The sequence below is a fragment of the Hyaloscypha bicolor genome (assembly GCF_002865645.1).
Source record: "Hyaloscypha bicolor E unplaced genomic scaffold K444scaffold_189, whole genome shotgun sequence".
NCBI lineage: Eukaryota > Fungi > Ascomycota > Leotiomycetes > Helotiales > Hyaloscyphaceae > Hyaloscypha > Hyaloscypha bicolor.
The window spans coordinates 1,196,347-1,219,944 of record NW_020194691.1 but is presented as its reverse complement, the minus strand read 5'-3'; the positions used below and the strand labels follow the sequence as shown (position 1 = coordinate 1,219,944).

Below are 23,598 nucleotides of genomic sequence, written 5' to 3'. Positions count from 1 at the left end.
TGGGCTAGTAGTAATAATAACTAACCTTGGATATCTGAGAGCAGAAAATGGTATGGTTACTAATAATAACAAAAATAATAATAACTATAACTTTCCCTCTATTAAATAACTGCTATATACTATGCTATAGAAGGAAAGCTTTATAGCAGAGGACTAGCCTTTGAATAATATAGCCTTTGAAGTTGGGAATAGAACTATAAATAAGAGAAGCGGCTCTCTTAATAATAAAGAGTTAGTACAAGGCAGTAACCCAAGTAATAGTCCAAGTAAGTATACTTTCTATCCTCTATTATAGAAACAGATAACTAGTTTTTCTAATATAGTATAGAAGATCCAATTATATTACTAGGCAATAATGATTTAAGTACCTCTAAAGTCGAAGTTAATAATAGTAGTCTTTATACTAAAAGTATAGTAGCAGATAAGGGCCTTCTCGATAGCCCAGAGACTGCTATTAACTTAATAATCCCGGCCTCTCCTAATTCCGATATATGATACGATATTAATAACTTACTCGGAATAGTAGAGTACTTATAGTACTCTAAACCAAAACCTTTAATATCCAATTTCATTTGCCCTTATACTTCCTCCTCTTACTATATCTCGAGCGAGCCATTATATAACTATATTAGTATAGCAGGCTAATATATAATCTATATTAAGTCTGAGGCTATAATATCCCCTCTTACTTGTTCTTATAATTACTTCCCTGACTATCTTCCTATAGATCGAAGTATAATAGACGAGTATAAGCTAGTTTGCCCTATATTGAATTCCGATATCTTTAATAAGAAGGAGAGATAGTAATAGGAGGAGAAGGAAAAGAAGAAGTAAGAGAATTGGGGCTATAATAATAATAATAATAATAAGAATAGCAGGTAGCTATAATAAGAGATAAAAGAAGATATAATAGTAATACTAATATCCAAAAAAGTTAGTAATACTTATTTATCTAATAAGAAGAATAAAAGCTTAAGGCTAGCTAATTATAATCTATTTCTAGAGCCGAGTTAGGATAAGTTAGAAAGCTATAGTAGTAGCTTTAGTAATAACGAGCTTAATAGTAATCCCGTATTAATTAATATAAATAGGGAACTATATTCTATAAAGCGGAAATAATTATCCTTATCTAATAACTTAATATATAAGAAGCGTAAGTACTATCTTGAGTAGAGGTCTATTCCCTAATATAGATCATATACCAAACTTTATTAGTACTTTCCGAAATTATACTTCTTTCTTAATTATGGTTTAAGAGTTACTATAGTATCTAGTACTAAGAGTTAATTACTTTTACTAGTATCTTTAATACTATAAATTATAAATACGGAGATATTATCTAACTACTATAACCTTGATTAATTATCTAGTAATATCCTATTAATACTAACTGAGGTTATATTCTATTTATACTTTATATACTACTACTTCTTTATAGTAGTAATCCGAGATAGTCGTAATAGGCGAGAAGTCTCTTTTAGCTAGCTTGCCTAACTTATTAAAAGTATTAGCTATATAAGGAAAATTAACGACTTTACTATTAAGCTAATAAAGTAATATTCGTTTCTCTTAATTAGCTTTAGCTAGTATACCTTATTCCTACTCTCTAGTAATATGATTTTATTACCTATTATAAAGGCAAACCGTATCTTTAATAATATATCTTTAACTATACTTTAGTATAGTAAAGCCGCTAATACTAGAGCTTTACTATTAGAAGAAAGTGAGCCGTCAAGTAGTAATAACAAGAGTAGTTTAAGTAATAGTAATTCTGACCTTAGTAGTAATAATAATACATATTCAAGTAAAAAAAAGCAGGGTTCTAGTATAAGAATAAATATCCTATAGGAACCTATAGACGAGCAGCACTTACTAGTATATAAGAAAAAGAACAAGTCTTAGGAATAGATCTTTAAGAAATTCCTAGATAGGACTTTGGTTATAGTATATATATACTAGACTATAATATAGTATAGAGTCAAATAAGCTTCCTTTTATAGGTAAACAGGTAATAGCTCAAGCTTTATACCTACTTGTTCCTAGGCCTTTACTAGAACAAATATCTAATAAGGACCTTATTCTTCTACTAGCGAGTTCTAATATAAGAGTGCGGTATGATTAAGAGAAGCAGTATTTAAAGTAAGGCAAATAAGAGAATTAGATATATAAATAGAATACTATAAAAGAAAATAGAGAGGTTATTGTTAGAAACAGATATAAGGCATATTATCTTTATAGGAAATAATTAATATATTATATAATAAGTTATATATTTATTAATATTCCTGGCATTATTATATTATATAGTTTTCTCTATATCCTTTTTAAAAATAAACTCTCTTAACTAAAATAATAATACTAATTCCTAGTACTTCTATTTATATATTTACCTATTTCTTTTTTCTTAAAAAAGTTATTATCTTATTAAATACCTTAATTATTCTATTATATATTATACTATAGTTATAGAATATATCTATAAAGATATTCCTATCTCTAATTAAAAAGAGAGTAAATCGGAGCTTATAAGCTAATAGCTTAAGGTTCTCAAACTCCGGTATAAACTCTATAATAATATTCTCAAATTAATTTTTGCCTATATAGCCCTGCTTTATATTAGTAATTTCTATATATACTCTAGTATACTAACCTTATAGTATATTTGTTTTTAGTCTTATTATTTTTTTAGGTTTTTGCTTACCTATACTTTTATAGCTATATTAAATATATAAAGATATAAAGATATAAAAAAATAACTTAAAGTTATACTAATATATATAACTTTTGCTTTTAAGAACCTCGATTACTATAAATTATATAGTACTAGTCCGGTAACGAGCCCTATTTAGTATATTATCTAGCTCCTTTATTAAGTCCAAATTAATTAGTCTTTCTTTTAAGGTATTTTTAATAGGAAGTTTAGTAATAATATTATTATTTTCGGAAATATTCTAATAAAGAATCTTTCTATTCTCGAATAATAACCTATAACTTCGAATAGTATTATATAATACTTCTAAAAGCTTTCTAACTAATTAATATTCGTAAAGAGGTTATCTAGCTAGTAAAGTTACTAAGTAGTAATATACTCGGTTACTATATATCTCACTTTTATAATCTATTAGATTATTGGCTCTGGCTTCTTAAATATTATTAATATTATTTTATTACTATTTATTCTAGTAGTTTACTAGACTATTAACTATTATTTCTTAAATACTATAAATACTAATTATATCTAGCTTGCTTTCTCTAATATATATATTTATCTTACTAATATAACTACTATTAGATTTAGATCTCTTTAGTCTATTACCTTTATTAAGTCTTTTATCTCTTTTTCTTTTCTACCTAAAGAAAGAAGTTATAATATTATCTATACCGATTTCTAGGCCAATTAAATAAGCTATACTATTTCCTGACCTTCTCCTGAGGCTTGTTTTTAAATATATCTAGCTGGATTCTAGATTACTATTAACCTAAAAAGCTTTCTTTAATAGTCTTTATAATAATTCAAATTTCATATTTTATTATAAATATAAGATAGTATCCGGATTGCTATTAATAGTAATCTGCTTATAATTGAACTATATAGTAATGCCTATAACTTCTTTTTCCTTTACTAACTTTAATAGTTCTCTCTCTTATTACCTTTTATTAGACGACTAAACAAATTTCATAATATATTCTCAGTTTATTAAGTCATATCTCCTTCCTTAATAATATATTATTTCCCGGTATACTATTGCTTTTATTGAGGCAATTGGCTTGTTCTCTAAATAAATTCTTATATTTTATATAATAATATACTTACTATTCCTATTATATTTAATAAACGTATTTAATCCCAATTCTATATCTATTATTAATATATACCTAGTAATAACCTTAATAAATTACTCAGGCTCTTTATATATATTAAACTTCTTAGAGCTATATATACTAGATCTATTAAATATCCAGGGCCATATTACGCTTTTATATATTATAAAGCCAGGTATAAATTACTGCTCTGGTTAACTTCCAAATACTTCTTATATATAGCCTGCTAATTATACTAGTATTTTTATAGAATAATCTTTATTAGGATTCTATTTATATTCTCTAATAATAAGAATATTAGACTAGTTATATTTGCCGTCCGGTAAAGCAGTATTAGTAGGGATAAGGAAAATATCAAGCTTATAATTAGCCTCCGAGCCCCTTAATACTTTATTTACTAATATATAATACCTGTAATTAAGTTTACTAAGGATAATATCCTAGAACTTTATAAACTACTTAAAAAAAGAACCTTAAAGTAAAGATTCCGGCCAACTACTCTAGTAACCTTTGGTATATTGAGCTCTCGACTTCTTATAGATATTTCTTGCCTTATTTGTCCAAGACTTCCCTTTGAAGTATTACTTATAGAAGCCTCCGATATCGTAGTAGATATGCCCGGTAAGTTCCTCGAGTATCCGCTGGTTAACTTCGTTATATATCTGCTTAATCCTTCTCTGAGAAGCCGAGCTGGATCGTAGTAGCATATCGAAGACGGCTTTCTCAAAGGCAGTCGGTGGTATCGGAGAATTCGTTCGTATAATTAACTCAAATATAGTATGCCAAATATCCGTATTATTCGAAGTCGGTATACCAGGTTCATTCCTGATAATCAGTTCTACTAGAGGGATAGCTAATACGATATCTAATTGGTTCGAATCTACGCGCCCGTATAGTATAGCAAGGTCGCCAGAGACAGTTCTGTTAGCTATTCGGGAAGGGAGGGTACGAGCAGCTGGTTCGATCTGCAGAGCTTGGATGAGGTCGAGTACTAGGTTTTTGATAACTATGTATATTAATAATGAAGCTAGCTAGAAGAAGTTGAGCCATACCTGGGGTGGTAGCCGTTGCAAAGACAATTTGAACGGCACCGGACGACGACGCGGCACCAAGATCAGAACGTATAGATTCAAAGAGACGGCGGAAGGCACCTAGCCGTTCCTTGATCGGGTTATACCTGATTTTATCGAGTTCGGAGGCTGTAGCCATTATCGCAGATTAAAAAGAACGTGAATGGAGTATTGAGGACCTGTAATGCGAGATGCAAGTTATCGTGAATTTGCCTAGGCGGGATTGCGATCTGATTACGTAAGATATGCTGATGAGGCGAAGTCAAAAGGGTCCAGCGTCGGAATAACCCGTCCCTAAATTTAGCCTTCTTTTGAGGCCCATAGGCCAGCGAAATGTGATCACTGAATTCTCCACACTGTATCGTATCTTATCGATAAAGTTGCATTGGAGGGCGGCAAGGGAATGTCGCAGTCTCGATTTTGGTGAGGACAACGCTCATGGCCGCGATCATGGTTTTCAGGAGGGGGGCTGGGATCCGCTGTTCATTTGCGGATTCGATATACAGGAGTGCTAAGGTACGGAAGGGGGTTTTCAAAATTCGTGCAACAAAGGCGGTGAGCCTATTTTGCCGCCACTTTTAGCTTCCATCACCTTCTCTCCTATCTATCAACACCACCATTCTTTTATTAACCACTTTACCATAGGCCGCGAATACCCTTAATATAAGACTTTTAAGAAGTCCCGATTTTTCTTCTTGATAGAACGCGGTAAAAGTGCTCTTGCTGCAGCTGTAGAGCTGAAAATCGATAGAACCACTGCTTGGAGATGGCTTAAACGCTTCTATGCTGATGAACTTGAACGCACTACTAGAAAACGCTTTGCTACGAAGCCATTAGGTCGACCGCGCATTATAACGGACGAGCATATCAAGCAAATGATCTAATGGATCACTGGGCACTACGACCGCCGCATTCTACCCCTCGAGACTATCGCCCAAGAAGCCTGTGGTATTAAAGCTAAATACTTGACATTGCTGAGAGCTTGGTATCGCTGGGGATATCACTACTACACTCTTGATTCGAAGCCCTTCTTCTCTGAAGCTCAAAAGCTGGCACGCTACACCTTTGTAATCAAGAACTGGGACCGTCCAGTGGTATATTGGCGCAGGGGCATATACATAGATGAGACTATTGCGCGCACCAATTTGAGGCGCCGTGTTAAAGTCTTGAGAACACGAGGTGAAAGGAGGAGGCTTGATTGCATGCAGTTCACATTTAACTCTGGGAGGGATTCTATAATGTGTTGGGCAGCTATTGGTTACAACTTCAAGAGCCAGCTCTACTTTGTAAGCATGGAAGGGGATGGTAAAGGGTTCACACAAAAGAAGTATGAGGAGCAGATTCTGCGAGGGCCATTAAAGGACATATTTGCAGACGGGGAGCGGCAATCACAAGGATTTTTCTGTGTAGAGGATGGGAGTAGAGTGCATGGCCTTAAGGACACAAAGAGGAATAAGGGGCTTTGCAATGCTGCAAGAGTAGAGTGCCATATATACACTTTACCTTGGCCAGGGAACAGTCCAGACCTCAATCCTATTGAGAACGTGTGGAGGGTCTTGAAGCAAAGATTAAGGAATAGAAACCCTCATGGAGGCTGGAGTCTTGAGCAGCTAAAGGAGGCACTAGTTGATATTTGGGAATTACAGTGGAGGATTTTAATAAGTATATTGATTCTATGCCTCAGAGAATCTGGAAGGTCATTTATAGAAAAGGGGCTCAAACCCCTTATTAAAGCAGCATTAAAGAATGGCTATAAATGGCATAGTTTTATGGCAGAATCCCCCTGTTTGGACCCACTATGTTGCACGAATTTTGAAAACCCCCTTCCGTACGAAAGGGGGTTAGAGAAACTGAAGAACCACCCCCCTTATTTTTGCAGTCGCTATATAAGGGAATTTGTGGAGCAAAATAGACCAAATTCGACTTTGATTAGTCGAAAGGTTCACCGCCTTACAAGGGGGTGGTTCTTCAGTTTCTCTAACCCCCTTTTGTACGTAGCGTGCTCGCGGAGATCATTGGGCCATGCAGTTACTTGAGGCCACGTTGACGCCATAACGCCTATGTCGCACTGGGCGATGCACACAAGTTCAGGCTATTCAATTGACCAGAAATAGGGCTGCTAAATGTGGTTTTTGTTGAGTAATTCCAAAAATTTCGTTCTCGCTTTTTGTGATGTTTTTTCCTCCATATCGCTGGGCGCTAAAACTCAGGCAGAAAGTTTATCCGATCCGAGGCTACTGACCGCTAAACGTTTAAGAGGTGAGCACTCCTAGCCAGCAATCCGGAGATCATTCTTCCTTACCGCGTGCTAGGTACGCCAGGGTTCCAGCTATTCCATTCTATTATTTCAGCAAAACAGTATATGATTCGATGCTCCTTTCCTGCTATGTCTGCCTATCCAGAATATTCCTTGGATATTGCAATTACAGAATTCTTCTTACAGATGTCTGCAACTCGTAAAGCATACGATACTAAGGCCAAAGACCTTATTAGGGGGAAAGTTGTCCCAGTAACCGTATAAGGCAACTGCAGCTACTCGGTCTATACTGGACCTGAATTCGAATTCGTTATCCAGTTCCGTCTTAAGACTTTAATACTTAAATTAGAGATTATAGCTCTAGTATGAGAAATATATGGCTTCCTAGCCCTAAATACTTTATTTTACGGATAACTGGGAGAAGGTAGGAAAGAACCCCTTTTTATCTATATTATAAATCGGATACCAGGTATTAGCTATCTGGATTTTATTCTTATAAATGGCTTCCCTAAAAATTCGGACCGGAACTTCGTTTGGCAAAAAACGCTTATAAGAGATATAGTATAGTATAATTTACTCTCTGTCTTCTTTTATTACTCTAGCAGATCTAGTATTTGGCTATTTTAGTAAATATAACTACTATAGTATCTAAAATATATTAAAAGTTATTATAGAAATATATTTCTTAATAAAAGTACTAATTAATTATAGTTTTTTGGCTCTTTTATAGAAAGCCCCTTAAGAGATTAATTCAGACTATTGCAAGAATCTATACTAGATATATACTAAGGAACTATAGCTACTACTATATTCTTTATTACTCCGCTTTTATTATACTATACAGAAATGCCTTAATTTAATAGATGTAATTCTCTCTCTACTAATAGTTCTTCTCTATTATAATTTTGGCTCCTGTAATATTATAGTTAATAAGATATCTTATTACCTAAATAATATTATAAACTAGGTAGAAGCTAAAATCCGCCCTTTTAGCCAGAACTTTTATTCTCTTTAAGCTCTTATAAGTATACTTTATCTCAAGAACAGGTAGTAGTAATACGAAGATTACGGGACTCTATAGAATATATTTTAGAGTATATTTCGAGAAGAAGTTAGAAACTTATTTATAGAAATAATAAAGATTATTAAGATAGTAAGAATTATGGGTTTACTACTATTTTCTGGCTTTACTAACCGGCTTATAAATAAGCCAGAGCCTATATTTATCCGTAATAATAAGACTAGATAATATAATATATTATCTCTAGATAGTTTTCTTATTAATCCGAGTACGAGATTTAATAACCTTAATTAAGTAAAACTATTTGGGAAATAGAGGAATTAAAAACATAGAGAAGAATATAAATAGGAGGTATTATTAGAGACTTGAGATTAGTAATTACTAATATAGACTAAACCTATTATCTTTAGTAGTATATCTGTCTCTTTACAGGGCAAAATAACTAAGATATTAAAGAATTTCTATATTAATAAGAGCCTTCTTAAGGTTATTAATATTACTTAGTTTAGGTAAAGGTTTCCTAGTATTAAAAACCTTATAGTTACCCGAAGTTATTCTAGTATACTTCTCGTTTGCCTAATATATATGTGGCTGTCTATTCCTAGCTTTAAATCTCTAGCTAGTAATTCGGGTTAGTAAATAGCCGTATATAACTATTATATCTAATATAATAGTTCCTTAGTCGAGGACAAGCTCCTATATAGTTTAATCCATGCTATTAATAAGAACCTAGAGGCCAAGGAGATTTATAAGGTTATTTATAATAAGATAGTTAATAAAGTTAGTAAAGAACTTCTTTCTAATACTTAATAGATTAGATATAGGTCCGTCCTAGTACTTATATATAATAAAACTATCTCTTATAAGAACGAAAATATCTTTATGGATAATACTAAGGTTAATGGTATTAATTTCCGTTACTTTGGTCTAATAGCTATAAGGATTTTCGAAGTTACTTCCTAGTATAATAGTATTCTTTAGTATCTTAAAGTAGCTATAAATCAAATAGATACCAAGAGTCTTATAAGTATTATGGCAGATAAAGAGTACTATAAGTTTTTATATATATTTCTCTGAGACGGGTAGCTATTCTGTATTATTAAGTAGCCTATTATAGCTAGTAATTATTAGTAATATACTAGACTTTAAGTCGAGACTTTATACTTATATATTGCGACTTTTCTATAAGTTTTTGATCTCTAAGGCACTATTGAGATCCGGAATACATAAAGAAGTAGTAATAAGAATTGCCATGTTATTAAGGGCGCAGGTCAAGGAGATTTAATCTAGTACTTGAAATACTCGAGGGCTATGTTATTTTTATACCATATATAGTATGGTCAAATTCCAGAGAGGAGAGCGGATGGAGGATAGAAGGATGGTTAGAGGATGGTAGAGGCTTAATATGGGAAGTTGGAGGGGCAGATAAGGTACGTCTTTCTTGGGGTAGCCCGAGAGAAACCATTGCTTCTGTGATTGGACTGAGAGTGCATTTCGGGATGCATTGAACCACCTGGCGCCCATATTGCGCTCTCTGCGGAGGCACCCGTAAACATCACAAGGATCTTAGGTTAGGCTTGTCGACCGAACATGGGCTTCGAGTGACTCACTGTCAGTCATGCACAAACTCACTGGTCAATTAGCCGGACATTCGCACCCTACCCGTTACGAATTGGGAATGGTACGGGACGCATTTTCGCGCGCAGGGGGATAGAATACATCGCTACTACCGGGGCATCAAGAGGGGGATTGGACTGAGAGTGTATTTTAATAAAAGCCCCCGGCCCCACTAAACTCTGCGGCTCGACCCCTCCCTCCGCGTTTGCGGAAGGCATCCGTGAAGCTTGGACGGGTGGACGGGTAGGCTACGGAAAGCCATAAGGATCAGAAGACCAAGCGATTTTCGAATCTGGTTTTCGACCTTCAATGTCTGATTTGTGGCACGTGCGCACCCTACCAAAAATCTCCTACATATTATGCCCTCTCTTCCTGTGCCTCTACTTATTATTACTACATAAAATATTACTCTCTTTTTAATTCTTATTTATATATATACGAGAGAGGGGTGAGAGAGGGGTGGATGGGGATAGGGGTGGGGGGAGGAGATAGAGGGCGAGTGAAAAGTGAAAAGTGGAAAGCGAAAAGCGAGCTTTAAGGCATGCGACTCGCGAGGAAAAGGAAGCCCTATAATTATAGGCTACTTATCGCTAAGTTTTAGGGCCACAATCACTAAATTATAGGCTATAGGTACTAAAAATTTAGTGCTTTGCAAGGTAAATTTTTAGTAAGGTCCCCTTGCCCTGCCCTCCCCCCCTCCCCCCCTTCTCCCCTCTCTTATCCTTATACCTATAAAAAGAGCGAGAAGAATCAAAGTGAAGAAATATTTGAAGTAATAATAGAGGCACAGGGAGAGGGGGTATAATATATAGGCGTGGTGTATAGGTATTTGTGATTTTTGGTGGGGTGCGCACGTGCCACAAATCAGACATTGAAGGTCGAAAACCAGATTCGAAAATCGCTTGGTCTTCTGATCCTTACGGCTTTCCGTAGTAGGCGCTGGTGGACTGAGCTTTCTGGCTGCCTAAATACCACACTCTTATGCATCGCTAGAATCGGAGCACTCACTAGTCAATCTGGTAGCGTTCGACAATGCACCTTCACTGTTTCCACTCCGCATTTACCGTTTTCGCGAAAATTTCCGGGGCAAACCTTTACGCAATTGAACTGATGGCTCGTACTAGGTGTATATTGCCTCTAGCCACGCAAGTGTGCGATTAGGCAGGCTGTCTGGTAAATCACCCGCTACGTTTCGGTGGGCAAAGGTTGACAGCCATTGAACTGACTCGTACATGAGAGAGCTGGCTGTGAATACAGAAACTGATTAGGTGAGGCTCCTATAAGATAATGGCCTTAGGGGTCAGATGGTTTTGATAACAGATTCTGCCTTACCAACTTAATTCACCTTTGAGAAACACATCGAGGTAGGTAGTATCCTTTATAGGATTCATCGTTCTATTTTCCTAGCAGAAACCATACCGGAGTAAAACCCTAAGAGTCCTAACTTTATTAATAGTATGGCGATATTTATCCGAGATTGTATATTCAATTTCTCTTAAGAAAGTCTTCCAAAATAGCGCTCGTAATCGGGAAGGATTATATCCAAAGTGTAAATAGGAAGGATCGCTTCCAAAGTATAACTAGCCATTAGGGCCGCGGTAACCAAGTATACTCTCTAGTCCCTATAGAGCTATACCGAATAGTTTAGTAGTAGTATCCGCCCAGTTAATTATACTAGTAATATGGCCGGAATTAGGATTAACGAGGATATTTATATTTGAGAGATCTTAGTAAGTCAAAACCTAAGGTACTAGATCTATTATCTGTCCTATATTCTTCTAAGTATTTTCGATGATTTTCGTAAATTAAGGAGATAGGGAGCTAGATAACTATACGAGTTTAGAGATATAGAAATAGTATTTGTCTTTGGCTAGAGATTAGAGGGTTTTCCATAATATAGCATAGAACCTATAGTATTATATTAGTTTAGTAGTATATAATATATGAAGACCTACTTGGCGAAGTCTACTATTACAATATCTAGCTTAGCTATAGTAATTATACTAGCTATAAACATATATCTAATACCCGTAATAATTTCCATAACCTAGACAGATACTAAAGAGTTAGGTATTAAGCCGTAATATGTAGTAACTAGAGCAAGATAGCCATAGACTTGTTTAGTAAGCTTGGTTATTAAACTATTAAAGGGTAATGCTTTTAATTAAAATTGAATAATAAGCCCCGAGTTTGACCATAGTATATAGCTATGAAAGCTTTGCCAGGGTACTAGTATTACGGAGCCCTCTATAAGGCTCTAGGCGAACGTATTATAGTCGTCTCGGGTAATCTCATTCTGCGTCTCAAATAGATCTGATATTGGTTTGGCGGAGGGGGCTAGCAGATAAAGAGGTCCACGTTATTATTAGGTTCGTCCAGGTTCTGAGTAGTTATGGAGAGGAAGGTGGCAGAAGCTAGTAAATGCATTTCGTACTATTCCTAATTCATACTAAGCCGCACAGCCACAGCATACATGGCCACAGTTTAGCCACCTCTTGAGATCGGGGATTGCATCCAGCCTCGAGGGATTATAGTATCCAGAATTTGCGAAATATGTGCCTGAAACGGTCAGCGAAATTTTTACTAGAAAGGTGCTTAGAAGCATTTAATTTTGGCGGAATTTTGTGTATCTTTTTAGCCTGAAGGCGTTAGAGCCCAAATACGAGTCTACTCGGCCACTATTAGCTTGCTAAGCAAATCAAATGGAATTATGCCCCACTACTTGAAAGTCCCGCAAACCATAATTTCTTCCTGTACGTGAATAACCTCATTAACCTCTCGAATTACAAGCAAGAGATCAGATACCCAAGGTTATTTTTAAGCAATATTAATAACTTAGTTTTCTGCCGGACCGGCTCCGCCCAGTCACTAATAGATTTTATCCCACCTATACTAAGGGGCAGCCATTACGCACTATTTTCCGTCTTATATTATTAGCTTTTTGCCTAGTAATATATTACTAGATTCATTTCTCCCTCGCACCACGCGCCTTTACCAAACCTCCTTTTACCTATTACACTTAACATATTCTATTAGAGGCACAGGAAGTGCCTCTAATATTATAGGCTCGACTTCACCTTCTGCCTTTGTGTAAATAGCCAACCTCATTCTCCTAATCTCGCTACGGCATAACCATAGCAAAGGTAAATACAAGGACAAGCCTCCATTCATCTTATAGCTTACTATACTACTTATATACTATATAGGCAATATTACATTCCTTTCCTCAAGCTCGCATGCTTTTATCTCGTATCTAAAAACCATTACATATTTACCTACTTGGTCCGCTTTATGAATAATAGCATATAGAGGAGCAAAACCATTCGATATTCCCGGTCTTAATAAGGCTTTAAATATCCAGGACTTAGAGGAAAGCCATAATCTATAAGTAATAGGGGCTCTGAAAACAGTCGGTTTTTAACTAATTTACATAGTTATAACGTACTCCCGACTAATTCACAATAACCGGAAATCCTTGAGTTACACATATATAACCTTGCTATAATCTTCGTTCGGAATCGCGCTAATAGAATCCTCGGTATCTATTTAGCTCATGCCTACTTTACTACCCCTGAAAATACCGCAATACTCGGTATTATCTATAATAAGCCTTATTACCGCTAGGCCAGAACTACCATAATCGAGACTATAGATCTCAGTAACATATATGGATATATATTCGTTCTCACAGATTACGGTTTCTACCCATACAAGTATTAAATAGGTCCTATACCCGATTTATCCGGAGTTAATAGTGCCTTCCTCCCGGAGCTAGCCAATTATCTGAATACGAATAACCTATTAATACTTATTAGACTTTAGATTATTAACCAAAATCCCGCATATATATTAGAGCTCATTCTCCCTCTAGTAATTATTATACTAGATATTGCGGATTTAAATAGATATATCTTTTCTAGGCAGACTAATTAGAAGTTTAAAGCTAAGAGCGGCAAGCCATATATATATAAATTAAATGAGTCACATGGCCGGCACACTAACGGGCATAACGTTTTTAATAAAAGTACGCCTTATCCAAAGCTAGAGACTTTTCAGGATATCAAGAATACACTTATAGAAGCTAAACTTCTCCGTTAGTAGCTTAGCCTACTTATTATATTAAAATTCGAGTATATAATTACTAGCACTTTACGGAAATAGACTAGTTAAGTCAAATAGTTAAATGAGATTATATTAATCTTGTGAATTATTTATATAGGCAAGTATCGGCATTCTCATTATTGGGCATTTTCACCTGCTATTGCTTGTCTATTAACTATTATTGGTTTGCTTCTTTTGCCTAGCTCTTTGCCTAATACTTCTGAAATCCAAAGCATAAGGAACAATCTTTTCTTTATATAATTATTATTATATTTGCTCTCCGGATTTATTAGCCATATTTCCCAAACCTACTTAACATGAGACAGTGCTTATCGCGCGTTAACTATATTAATAATAAAGAGATCTCCGTTATATGTATTCGTCTTTGTCTTTGCCGGCGCTTCTATAATTAGCCAAGTCTGCTATTTCTAGGGAGATATAACCTACCTTAACTCGGTTCCATCTTATTACCGTCTTTAGTTACATTCATATTCGTTTTTTCCTTTATTAGCGCTTTTATAATTAGCTATCTGCCATTTATAAGAAGACATAATATACCTTGACTCGGCCCTGCCTTATCGCCCTCTATAACCTGATTATTTACTAGTACTACGCTAATTTTAGTAATAAATCCGTCAGGATAATAAAGAATTCGAACTCACCTTAAGTCACTTCCGTATTAGTGCTTAAATATTCCCGATCCTGCATTAGCATACTAGAGGCATACTAGCCAACTGGATTCCCAGTAACCAATTCACTTGTCTATACTAATAATAAAGGTTCGCCCTTAGCCACAGCTCTATCTAAAACACGCCGGCGTTTCCTTGGCTAGTTTATACTCTGCGCCTTTTTCATATCGTCCTTAGTAGCTAGTAACTCATTAGCTACTTACTAACTTTTCTCAGTAAACCAGAACTAACCTTTCAGAAACTCATAATATTTATAAGATCCCCGCAATGGCTCTTTAGCTACCAAACCACACAGAATATAGTATATGTCGGGTGGCCATACCAGGGGTTCGTCTGGCTCAATATGCTCGAATACATAATTAAAGGTATCCTTTAATATCAAATTTGCTATCCATATAGTAGTCATAAAGGCTACTACCCAAGAGATTAATCTATCGGGACTCAAGCTATAAATACGCTCGCATCTTTCCCGGGTCACTTGCTTTCTCGCTTTGGTTACATCTAAATCAATAACCGAATCTCTTTAATTTTTAAAGAAAAGGGTTATATTCTTCGCGAATATTCCTCGATTCTTTAATTAAGTAGTAGTTATGAGATCTTTCCTATCTGACTCTGCCTGGACTATAAATTTTTTGCCTTCCTTGGAAGACGATTCTGTTCGTGTGTTTTTGAGAGCTTCGATCTGTGCCGGAAGATTAGTTGCAGCCGCAGTTAGCCTCAGGCTCAATCCCCCGAGGGTCTGGTATTAATCTTTCGAGGGATAAAAGCTAGAACCCTAAAGGCTCTAAACCAATGATTCGAGTTTCTTGATAAGAGCGTCGAGTTACGAAATAAACTTGCCTGTCGTCATATTAAGTGGGTAATTCAAAGGATAGTGCTCATGGGACCAAGAAGTGAACTGCTTTAAAGGCTTGGTGGGGTAGAGGAGCTAAAACAGTGGGGTGGTTCAGCGCCGCATATTTGCAGTAGGTGACTAGGGTAATACGTGCCCATGCACCCAGTTTCTACGCGACGTCGAGATCTAATAATATACAATTATTTCGCCTCACACATTTCTCAACCTACCAGAGATCCTTCATTATTGTGCTCGCATCCCGTGGCTGCTTAGAATCACTCTGTATACGTGAGCTAAGTGTCGAGGAGGGGTAATAAGCTTTGATCTATTGGCTTACGATAGTTATTCCTGGAACACTACACGTCGGTACTCCAATGTTCAATGTCTTGCTGAACATGTTTCTCCCCTTCAAACTGCCTTTTCTTTTCCGTCGTCCGCATTAGGCCAGTGCCCGGTGCATCAATCATGACCCGCCAGCTGCTTTGGGGGTGACGTTGCTGCATACAAGCCAGTGATCGAGGGGACGATCCCCAGTCGCACAGCACTATCATCCATATATCATGTTGTGTACGTGGGATATCTTGATTGTTCTCATGGCCAGTGCAACATGCGGCAACCGTGGGCCAGAAGAGGGATGGTGGTAAGTATCCGAAGACTTGGGACTCTAATCACAAGCCCTCTCCATGGCGCTTCCGCTGAGTCAATATCAAAACACCACACTTCAAGCTCCCCCAGAGCAATGCATGTCTTTTCACTTCGGCATCAACGGCCAGATTAGGAGGTCACATCTATCTTTCCTGCAACCAAACTGCACATCGGCTTCTCGTTCAACCGTGTCTTATTCGATCGAAGATGTCCATCTAGCTCCTGCGCCTCAATTAGAGCAATCAAAATTGCTTTCTTTCTTCTCAAGTATCAAGGACCGGGATCCTGCATAACTACTCCAATGTGTTTCTTGACCCCACGTTTCCTGCATAATGCATCGATAAGCCACATCGATTGGGGAAGATGCCAATGTATCTTGCTGCAATCGTGGACAGATGAGGAAACCGGCGTTATGTCTCTGGCGTTGGTCTCCCAAGATAGACTAGAATTCCAATTCGAAGATTTGCATAGGGATGAATAAATATATAAGGGTAGAAATTTCCCCTCAAGTTTGATTACCACCTCCTTCTGCGTTCAAACGCTTCAAGCAACTTCTAAAGCAACTTCTCTGAAGTTTTCATTATTATTACCCTCTGCGTTCTCAGCATCCAGCTCTTTAATCATCTTTCCAAACCTTCTTGCCCAGTATATATCTTGTCTGTCACGTATATAAAGCAATCTCTCTTCCGTCTGAATCCTACCGCCTCACAGAACAAGGCAATGGCAAAATACATTGAGAATGGTCCCTTACCAATTCAACCAATCTCGGACGCTAAAGCCTCGATCCTGGACTTCTTTGTTCCAGGCTTCTCCCGAATTTCTACCGTTATCTAATAGTATCTCAGGATCGACTTGAGAGTCTATGCCCCTCTGCTCTATTACTTTGGGTTATTTATATTCATTTGCAGACGTATTTGCATATACTTGTGGGTACTACTAGAGACTTATTATAATAAGAACCCCCTTCTATCCGAATAAGAGAACCCACTTTCTAATAATTAGTAGCTTTAACTATTTATTTGCGATATTATAATAATGCATATAATATACTTATATTATGAATATCTTCTCAGAGCTTTGCCCAGAACGCTTTCTCTTCCCTTATTACTACCGACTTGGCCTTATTATTAAACTGGTCGAGAAATAATTATTCAAATAGCGGAGATATAAATAAAAAGACTCTGTATTATATATCCTGGAATAGATTCTTTTTCATATGGTATAAGGGCTATTAGCTTATATTCCGGTATTATTTTCAAGCTAGAGAATTCCGTAATCGAGAGGATATTTCTATTTCCTGCTTTGGCAGATCTCTGCAAATTCTTAGGAAACTACTTAATAAGTACTATACCGAGTATATAAAGCTTATTCAGGATCAAACCTGTCTTTACGAGTACTAAGATAGTACCTGGACGAGGTTTATAGTATTAAAAATAAGACGTACCTCGACTATTATTCTTAATAAGAGTAAAAAAAAAGAGCTACTAGAAGATATTAGGGACTTCCTTACCCTAATATTCTAATAGTAGTATTCCAATTATAATATTCCCTACCGACGGGATTACTTGCTATACGGACCTCCTGGAACTAGAAAATCGAGTTTGAGCTCGGCTATTACTAGTTATTTTAGTTTAAATATCTATATTCTTTGCCTTTCTGAAATTAATAAAGCCAGCCTAAAGAGCCTATTCGCCAAGCTTCCAAGTCACTGTATTATTCTTTTAGAAAATATTAATACTATTAGTTTGAATCAAGATACTAATACCGGGAACTCTCGCCAGATCATAACTGGCTCTCTCTCTTAATAGAGTAAATCTGCCTCTAGAAAGGTATCTTTATTTACTCTCTTAAATATTATTAATAGTATAGGATTATAAGAAAGCCAAATCCTGATTATAACTACTAATTATATTATATATCTTGACAAAGTACTTATATAACCTGGCCGTATAGACAAAAAGGTCGAGCTTGGGCTCGCTAATAATAAAATAACGGCTAATCTCTTCTGTCTTGTCTTTAAGCCCGTATAAGAGAACGTTGCTCTTCCCGAGAATACTTAATTAGGAGATAATACAAAGATCTATAAAGCCGTAGTAAGTCAGAGGAAAGAGGCCGAGAGAGTTAAGCAGTTAGCAAAAGAGTTTGCTAGTAATATACCGGAGCTGAAATTCAGCCTAGCTAAAATTTTCTCGTTTCTTCTAGAATATAGGAAATTACCGAAGGAAGCTATTACTAATCTCGAGCAACTTACCTCGAAGTCCATTGGAATAAAGTCAAAGCAGTTAATATCCGAAGATACCAAGCCTAAAGATACCAAGCCTGAAAATACTAAGCCTAAAGATGCCAAGCCTAAAGATGCTTAGCCTGAGATAGTACGAGATTCCAAGTTAGTATGCCTCAAACGGAGTGTAAATCAAACTTTGCTAACGATCCATTTAGGTGAGATAAGGAATCTTTAGCAACGGAAGTCCTAACGGAGATAGTTATTCAAACTCCCTTGGCCTTGGCACAGCCAACCGCCCCACCAAGCAGCCCAAATCTATTACCGTCCAAGCGTTTTATTACCTTGAGCAATGCTCAAGAATTGGCCAAAGCGGTCACGGACACGCAGATGGCCTCTACGCATACCGCGAAGTGCACCTGCTCCCATACGCCCCCTAAGGATCTTTTAGAGGCGAATTCAACCGATTACTATTCGCCGATTCCCATTCTTGCGTTTCTGGCAAACCAGTCACTAGCACAGATTGTGACTATTAAGCATGTCTAATAGTTCTTGGATATTCTCAAGTCTCTTAGTACTAAGCAGGAGCCGCCTCCTCCGCCTGCCGCTAAAGACAAAGTTAAACCCGAGGAACTAAAAGCGCGAGCTTTAATGCTGGAATTTAAGAAAGTTAACGAAGTATATATATATACCGGACTATAATCTAACCTTGCTAGTACTAATACCATATAGCTAGGATAAAAAGAAGTACAAGTATAAAGTCGTGGAATTATTAATAGCACCTAATAAAGTAAATAAACTTAATTACTATATCTTTATTATTCGCATACGTATTAGTAAGTATTCTAGCCTCTATTCCAACCTCTGCTCCTAATAGTAGTCTAGATAAAGAGACTAAGAATTAGATCTAATATATAAATATTAAGTTTTCGGGCTTATGGGACGTCCTCCGGGAGGTCCTGCAAGATATCCAGGGGATCTGCCTCTATAAAGAGAAGCCTTTGGTAAGTCTAGAGCCGCCCCGAGCACTCAAATACCAGAGGCTAGAGCGTCTACTAACTAAATATAAGTAAAGCAAAGCCTACTCTACTATTACTTGTCTAATCTAGAGAAGTGCCGCCAAAACCCTAGTATAGCCCTCGATTATTCTATCCTTGAGTATCTGGATTTATTACTAGATTTTATTAGGATAGCTTATGCTTCGACTACCAAGTGCCTTGGCCTATTTCTCGAGAAATATCAAATTACGTATAACCTTCTATAAATACTCTTTAAGCCAAATACTCTTGTATATACTAAATATTTCGGTACTAGCTAGCTAAGATATATTAGATATGAATTCGGGAAAGAGAAAATAATAAAGAGTAAGATATAATACTTCTATATTAAAGCTCGCTATTTGGATTCTAATGAGAAAGTATTTGGGGAAACCTTAAGTAAGTATACTATTAAGAAATTCTATAGGACAAAATAGATTATTACTCTAGAGGTATTTCCTCTCAAATATTACCTAGGCAAAAAGTATATAAGGGCCCATCTTACTAAATACGGTCGGAAATTTCTGTCTATAATAGATATCTATCTCTGCGAGTATAAAGGCAAGGTATTTTATATCGAGAAAGAACAGGTTATTAAAATTTTTATTAAAAGCCGAGTTATAATTAATGCGGCTTATTTTCGAAAAAAGAACCCGAACTATACTAGACCGAGTATTAAGGAATCTAATATGGACTTATTAGCTAGCTAGATCTTTATTAATCTTAATGAAATTACTAAAAAGAAGTCATTCCTGGCTAAGGGTAATAAAATAGATCTATTAGAAATAAAGGGAAACGACTTGCTTATTTATAGTCTAACTATTCCTGGGTTTAGCTTAGGTAATAGAAGATAGAGTAAGTATTTAATCCTTTTCTATTATTATAACATTTTCTCCTTAGCTAATATATTAATATAGCAGAGTTAGTAGTTACTAATATTAAAGAAATTAACTAGAAACAGGCGGTATTAAATAACCTTTATATTCCCGAAAAGAAGAAAAAGGTTATATAAGCTTTTTCCGAAGCCTATATTAAGCGTGTATTAACTAATGCCTTTAATAATATTATAGAAGGAAAAGGGTAAGAGTTTAGTATTCTTTTATAGTATAGTATCTAGTCTCTATTTTCGTTGTAATTCTGCTAATATATTATATTAGTAGACTACTAGGTATAGGGAAGATCTTAATAGCTAAGTTACTTACCAAATATCTTTAGAGACTACTTATACTAGTCTCTGCTAGTGAGCTCGGTATAATAGTAGAGGCGGTTAAAGAGCGATTTCCGTATATTTTTAAGTATACTTCTTAATAAAAGGCGGTTCTTTTCCTAGATAAGGCGGATATACTTCTCGAATAGTACTTAGCCCAAGATATCTATTAAAATACTCTGGTCTATATATTCTTATAGACCTTAGAATACTATTAAGAAATAATATTTCTTACTACTAATAAAGTAGAGTAAATTAATAATACTATTACTAGTAGGATCTATTTTAAACTAAAGTATAATAATTTAAATCTAGAGTAGCGAACTAGTATCTGGCAAGATTTTCTAAAAAAGGTAGCTATACCTTAGGGAGCGCTAACTTATAGCCGTAATGCCTTTAATAATTGGGTATGAAAGGAGCATAATAGTTGCGAGGTAGGTTTGTTCTTTATATAATCGAGAAGTAAACTAATTACCATATCTTTTTAGATTAAAAACTTAGTATTTATAGCTCATGCTTTGGCTACTTAAGAAGGATGCCAAGTAGCTATGTCTTATCTAGACGTGGCTATTAAGGCATGCGAGGATTTCGAAGGCGATTTCAAGGGCGCAGGGCCAAAGGAGGCTATAAACGGTTATTTCTAACTAAGGCTATATTTTGAGAATTGGATAGTTAGATTGAGTTATATATATAAGTGCTTTGATTTCTCGTTATTTCGTCTTTTAATATTTATATGCTTTATATTACAAATGTATTCCGTATCTTCAAAGAACTTTTGAGGTCATATAACTGGTATTTATTCCTCAGGCCATAATAATCTTTTCTAGAACGCGATATAAAACTCCCTTCCGTATATACGCTTGTTCCCTAACGAATTCTGCCCTACTAGTCTACTAGAGGGGGCTCAAATGGGCTCTATATATTAAATATAATCCTATTATTATTACTATTGCCCTCACTAAGTCTCTCGTTATAGCATTGACTCCTCTACTAAAGCTATTCCCATACCTCTCACTTCTATGTCCAGATATTAGTAGTTAATATATTAAAGATTATTTAAAATTTTCAGATTCCGTCTAGATTTGACTCTTTCTTCTTATAAGGCAGTCACTATTAACTGGAAGGGCTTCTGTTACACATCGCTACTATAGCCATACTTATAGTACTTTCTATCTAATAGGTAGCGCTTTCTCCTGTAATTGCCCTCTTGCTATATATAATAAAACTTGCAATATATTAGTAGTATTAGTGAGAATCTCGTATGATTTGCGATATGTAATAAAAAATAAAAAAAAAGTCGGAATCTTAGCCTTTACCTATATCCAAGCCGTACACATTACGTACCAGCTATCCGTAATACGACCCCTTTTACTCGGGTGCTTGATTACCCCTTAGGCTAAAACGAGGATGTAATCTGCAGGGGATTGACTTGTTATAAGTAGCTTAAGTATTTTGTACTAGTCTAGTCACGTGCTGAAACCGTTTATTCTTAAGACCTATATGATCTTAAGACTTATATGGTTTTAAGAACCTTGTCTTGAGAGTATAGTAGTCTTGAAAGGATATTCTTAAGACTATATAGGTCTTGAGATTATATAGGTCTTAAGAACAGACGGGTTTTAACCCGAATCCCTTAATTCATAAACCCCTTGGCTTTAATTATCTTGGCTTTAATTACCCTACCTGGGATAGTAACTATATATTATACCTTATTACGTGAGATTAAGAAGGAAAACGGGCTTCTCTTTTATTATATATTATAAAAAGGGCATTTTTGAATCTAATAAGAAACATATAGCTTATTAGGTAAGAATTGCCAGGGACAAGTTCTAATATTGTAATTGCCTATACCGTGGCTTCTCCGAGCCTTCTCGAAGTATTTTAGACCTAGTAATCCGGAGCCAAGTAAGTCTCCCGTAACCTTTGCGAATTATTGGGTTCTGGGAGCGCGGTCATATTTAGAAAAAGAATTTACATAGCCATAAGCTAGCCTTTTTAGGTTAGATTAATAATTTTCCCCGCCCTATTTGGGATTCTTCTTAATAATTCTTACTTAATCTCTTAATACTATTTTCCTGAATTAAAAAATAGGCCTTCTAATACAAATACAGATTCCTTAAACGCTTTTATATCTCATAGTATTAATTAATAGAACTAGTAGTAATAATGCTACTACTAGTTATAATATATGAACCTAGCTATAAACCTAAGAACCAGGAAAACTAGTAAAGAAAAGCATATTTATAAGTATATACTTATCTTAATATATATGTTCTTTTCGTATATAATAAACCCTACTAAGATATAGTAGAATACTAATTAGATATTTATAGAATAAGTAAAGTACTAAGAATAACTTGACTCTTAAGGTAAACGGATCTATAGCTAATTCTTACCGGAAATAATAATTATAAGAAGCGGGAAGTATAATATAGAGAAATAATTATAAGTATCTTTACTCTAGATATTCTATAAGTACTCTGGCTTTCTTTGCAAATTACTTTAGAAGTAAATAGAAATATAGGATAATTTATTTCCTTAAAGTATTAATAATTAATATAATTAGATATAATGTGAGTTATTAAGACCCTATAGATATTATAGTATAAGCTTCTATATTTATTACTTATAGTATATATTCTCGCTATTAGTACTAAATCTAAAATACTCTAGTATAATATAATATAAAACTAATTAGATTATAAAAATAATAGACTTAAATAAATATAAAAGAGAAAGGCAAATTTAATAAAGAGAATAGTAAGTAAGTCCTAGAGGCCATATATTAAGTAAGGAAAGCTTCCAGATCTAAAAAGTAGAACTAATTAAAAGAAAAGAATAATAGCTATAGGCTAAGTATATCTTAAATAATTTTAAATATAGCTATTAGCTTTATTAGCTTTATAGGATCTATATTTAGCTTTAAATTATACTTCTTCTTATACTAAGTAGTAATAAAAAGAAAGCTAGTTAGATTAAATCTGTTTTATACTTCTATTTTTGCGGGCTATATTTTAACCTTAATTACTAATTATACTTTAGTTTTAATTACTTGCAAGACTAATATTCTAATAAA

The 23,598-nt window shown here is 35.2% G+C and overlaps 4 protein-coding genes across 4 annotated transcripts; 2 read left to right on the top strand and 2 right to left on the bottom strand.

Annotated features, from left to right (window-relative positions):
• Positions 1-4,164: 4,164 nt before the first annotated feature.
• On the bottom strand, positions 4,165-5,145 carry K444DRAFT_284673 (uncharacterized protein). The gene is made up of 2 exons (XM_024871602.1): positions 4,875-5,145; positions 4,165-4,828 (listed from the first exon to the last, which is right to left on the bottom strand). The coding sequence occupies exons 1-2, from the start codon at positions 5,029-5,031 to the stop codon at positions 4,404-4,406; spliced, it is 582 nt and encodes a 193-aa protein (XP_024726765.1). The 5' UTR covers positions 5,032-5,145; the 3' UTR covers positions 4,165-4,403.
• Positions 5,146-6,346: 1,201 nt separating this feature from the next.
• Positions 6,347-6,529, top strand: K444DRAFT_483785 (uncharacterized protein; the record flags this gene model as incomplete). The annotated part of the gene is made up of 1 exon (XM_024873059.1): positions 6,347-6,529. A coding segment is annotated over one exon (183 nt), but the record flags the coding sequence as incomplete, so codon positions are not given.
• Positions 6,530-14,803: 8,274 nt separating this feature from the next.
• On the bottom strand, positions 14,804-15,097 carry K444DRAFT_548268 (uncharacterized protein; the record flags this gene model as incomplete). The annotated part of the gene is made up of 1 exon (XM_024876364.1): positions 14,804-15,097. A coding segment is annotated over one exon (294 nt), but the record flags the coding sequence as incomplete, so codon positions are not given.
• Positions 15,098-16,777: 1,680 nt separating this feature from the next.
• On the top strand, positions 16,778-17,035 carry K444DRAFT_548770 (uncharacterized protein; the record flags this gene model as incomplete). The annotated part of the gene is given in 2 exon segments (XM_024876394.1): positions 16,778-16,882; positions 16,895-17,035. The coding sequence occupies 2 exon segments, from the start codon at positions 16,778-16,780 to the stop codon at positions 17,033-17,035; spliced, it is 246 nt and encodes an 81-aa protein (XP_024726762.1).
• Between the last annotated feature and the right edge of the window lie 6,563 nt (positions 17,036-23,598).

Coding starts and splice junctions, on each gene's coding strand:
- K444DRAFT_284673 (XM_024871602.1), bottom strand. CDS start 5,031: ATGGCTACAGCCTCCGAACTCGATAAAATCAGGTATAACCCGATCAAG. Junction 4,829..4,874: donor TGCAACGGCTACCACCCCAG/GTATGGCTCAAC, acceptor TAATATACATAG/TTATCAAAAACCTAGTACTC.